The sequence below is a fragment of the Hyaena hyaena genome, unplaced genomic scaffold (genome assembly GCF_003009895.1).
Source record: "Hyaena hyaena isolate Hyena2069 unplaced genomic scaffold, ASM300989v1 scaffold_256, whole genome shotgun sequence".
Lineage (NCBI taxonomy): Eukaryota > Metazoa > Chordata > Mammalia > Carnivora > Hyaenidae > Hyaena > Hyaena hyaena.
The window spans coordinates 1,465,103-1,467,297 of NW_024080885.1; the positions used below are offsets into that span (position 1 = coordinate 1,465,103).

General features: G+C 45.6%; 1 protein-coding gene across 1 annotated transcript; it reads left to right on the forward strand.

Moving 5' to 3' along the window:
- Positions 1-200: 200 nt before the first annotated feature.
- Positions 201-1,229, forward strand: LOC120240494 (olfactory receptor 10G2). Its single transcript, XM_039245245.1, has one exon. The coding sequence runs from the start codon at positions 273-275 to the stop codon at positions 1,227-1,229; it is 957 nt and encodes a 318-aa protein (XP_039101176.1). The 5' UTR covers positions 201-272.
- The last annotated feature ends 966 nt before the right edge of the window (positions 1,230-2,195 follow it).

Below are 2,195 nucleotides of genomic sequence, written 5' to 3' on the forward strand. Positions count from 1 at the left end.
ATAAAAGTATCCATCCTTCTAGAAAACTAACCAGTCTCTAGACAGTTTCTCTTATAAAGTTGACCAAAATAGTTGATGGCAACACCGCTTCTTTAAAATATACATACATACATACATACATACATACATACATAATACAGTTGTGACAGTTTTCTGTTTATCTCATCATTCAGACAGGCATTAATCATCAGGCAAAACCATTCTCTCACAACCTCCTATGTAAATTTCCCTTGTCTGACTTCACCATTCATCTCCACAGACGACAGAAAGACATGGGAGAGACCAAAAACACATCCCTGGACACCATCGTGACGGACTTCATTCTCCTGGGTTTACCTCACCCCCCCAGTCTGAGGACTCTCCTCTTCCTGGTCTTCTTCATCATTTACATCCTGACTCAGCTGGGGAACCTGCTCATTCTGCTCACCGTGTGGGCTGACCCAAAGCTCCACACCCGCCCCATGTACATTCTGCTGGGCGTGCTCTCATTCCTGGACATGTGGCTCTCCTCAGTCATTGTCCCTCGAATAATATTAAAATTCACTCCAGCCAGCAAGGCAATCCCCTTTGGTGGCTGTGTGGCTCAGCTGTACTTCTTTCACTTCCTGGGCAGCACCCAGTGCTTCCTCTATACCTTGATGGCCTACGACAGGTACCTGGCAATATGCCAGCCTCTGCGCTACCCTGTGCTCATGAATGGGAGGTTATGCACCATCCTCGTGGCTGGGGCTTGGGTGGCTGGCTCCATCCATGGGTCTGTCCAGGCCACCCTGACCTTCCGCCTGCCCTACTGTGGGCCCAACCAAGTGGATTACTTTATCTGTGACATTCCTGCAATATTGAGACTGGCTTGTGCTGACACAACCGTCAATGAGCTTGTGACCTTTGTGGACATTGGGGTGGTGGCTGCCAGTTGCTTCATGTTAATTCTGCTCTCCTACGCCTACATAGTCCACACCATCCTGAAGATACGCACTGCTGATGGGCGGCGCCGAGCCTTCTCCACCTGCGGCTCCCACCTAACCGTCGTCACAGTCTACTATGTCCCCTGTATTTTCATCTACCTCAGGGCTGGCTCCAAGAGTCCCCTGGATGGGGCAGTGGCTGTGTTTTACACTGTTGTCACTCCATTACTGAACCCCCTCATCTATACCCTGAGGAACCAGGAAGTGAAGTCTGCTCTGAAGAGGATAACAGCAGGCGGAGGGGCTGCCAGGGAAAACAAGTAACTCCAGGCTCTGGGACTTCCTACGGCACCATTGCTACCGCATCTCTCAACTACTGCAGTGTGTGGCAAACGTTCCATAAACTGTTAACTTACACTGAACTGAATTTAAGTCTATTGAGAAGAAACTTCTGAACTCTTTGGATTCATCTTCTTTTCTTCTCATTAAATTGGTTCAAACTGTTTGACATGATTTGTTTAGAAACAAATGGGTGCATTACTTCTATGACCTTGACTACCTTGTGAGATAGGAAAATGCCTTAAGAAAGGCTGAAGAGGATGAGAATGGGACAGCAACTTTGGAAGTATGTTCTGCCCAAAATTTTGACATTCTATTTGCTCCTAAACCCTAGACTTCTATAACTTCTATGTCTTTGCTTATGCATGGCATTAACATTGCACAGCACTTCAACTTGAAAATATTGGGTCACATATTGTTTCCTTCCTGTTCCACGCTTTCCCATGTGCTAAGACACCAAATTCTGTCCCCTCCACTTTCACTATGTCTCTCTTGATTTCCTGACTAGTCTTTTGTCCTCTACCTCCTCATCCACACCATAGTAAAAATTACTCTTATGAATTGTAGAAGCTATAGGACTCTGCAGTGAATATAAAATAAAAGCAGTTCCTTAACCTGGAGTTCAAAGTGCAAAAAATCTGAACCCAACACACCTTATCTCCCAAAACGTCTCTACTCTCTCTTCCCTCCCCCATTCTGACTGATTTACTGCAGGCCCCAAGCATGCCCAGTGCTTCCTGCCACTCTTGCACAAGCTTTCCCCTCTACCTAGAATACACCCCATCAAAATTCATATTGTCTAATCCTTTAAGGATTTTCTTTTAGAAGAATCTGAAGGTATGTCATCCAAATTTTAAAACTCTTCTTTTTTTTCTTAGTTTATTGTCAAGTTGGTTTCCATATAACACCCAGTGCTCATCCCAACAAGTGCCCTCCTCCATGACCATCACC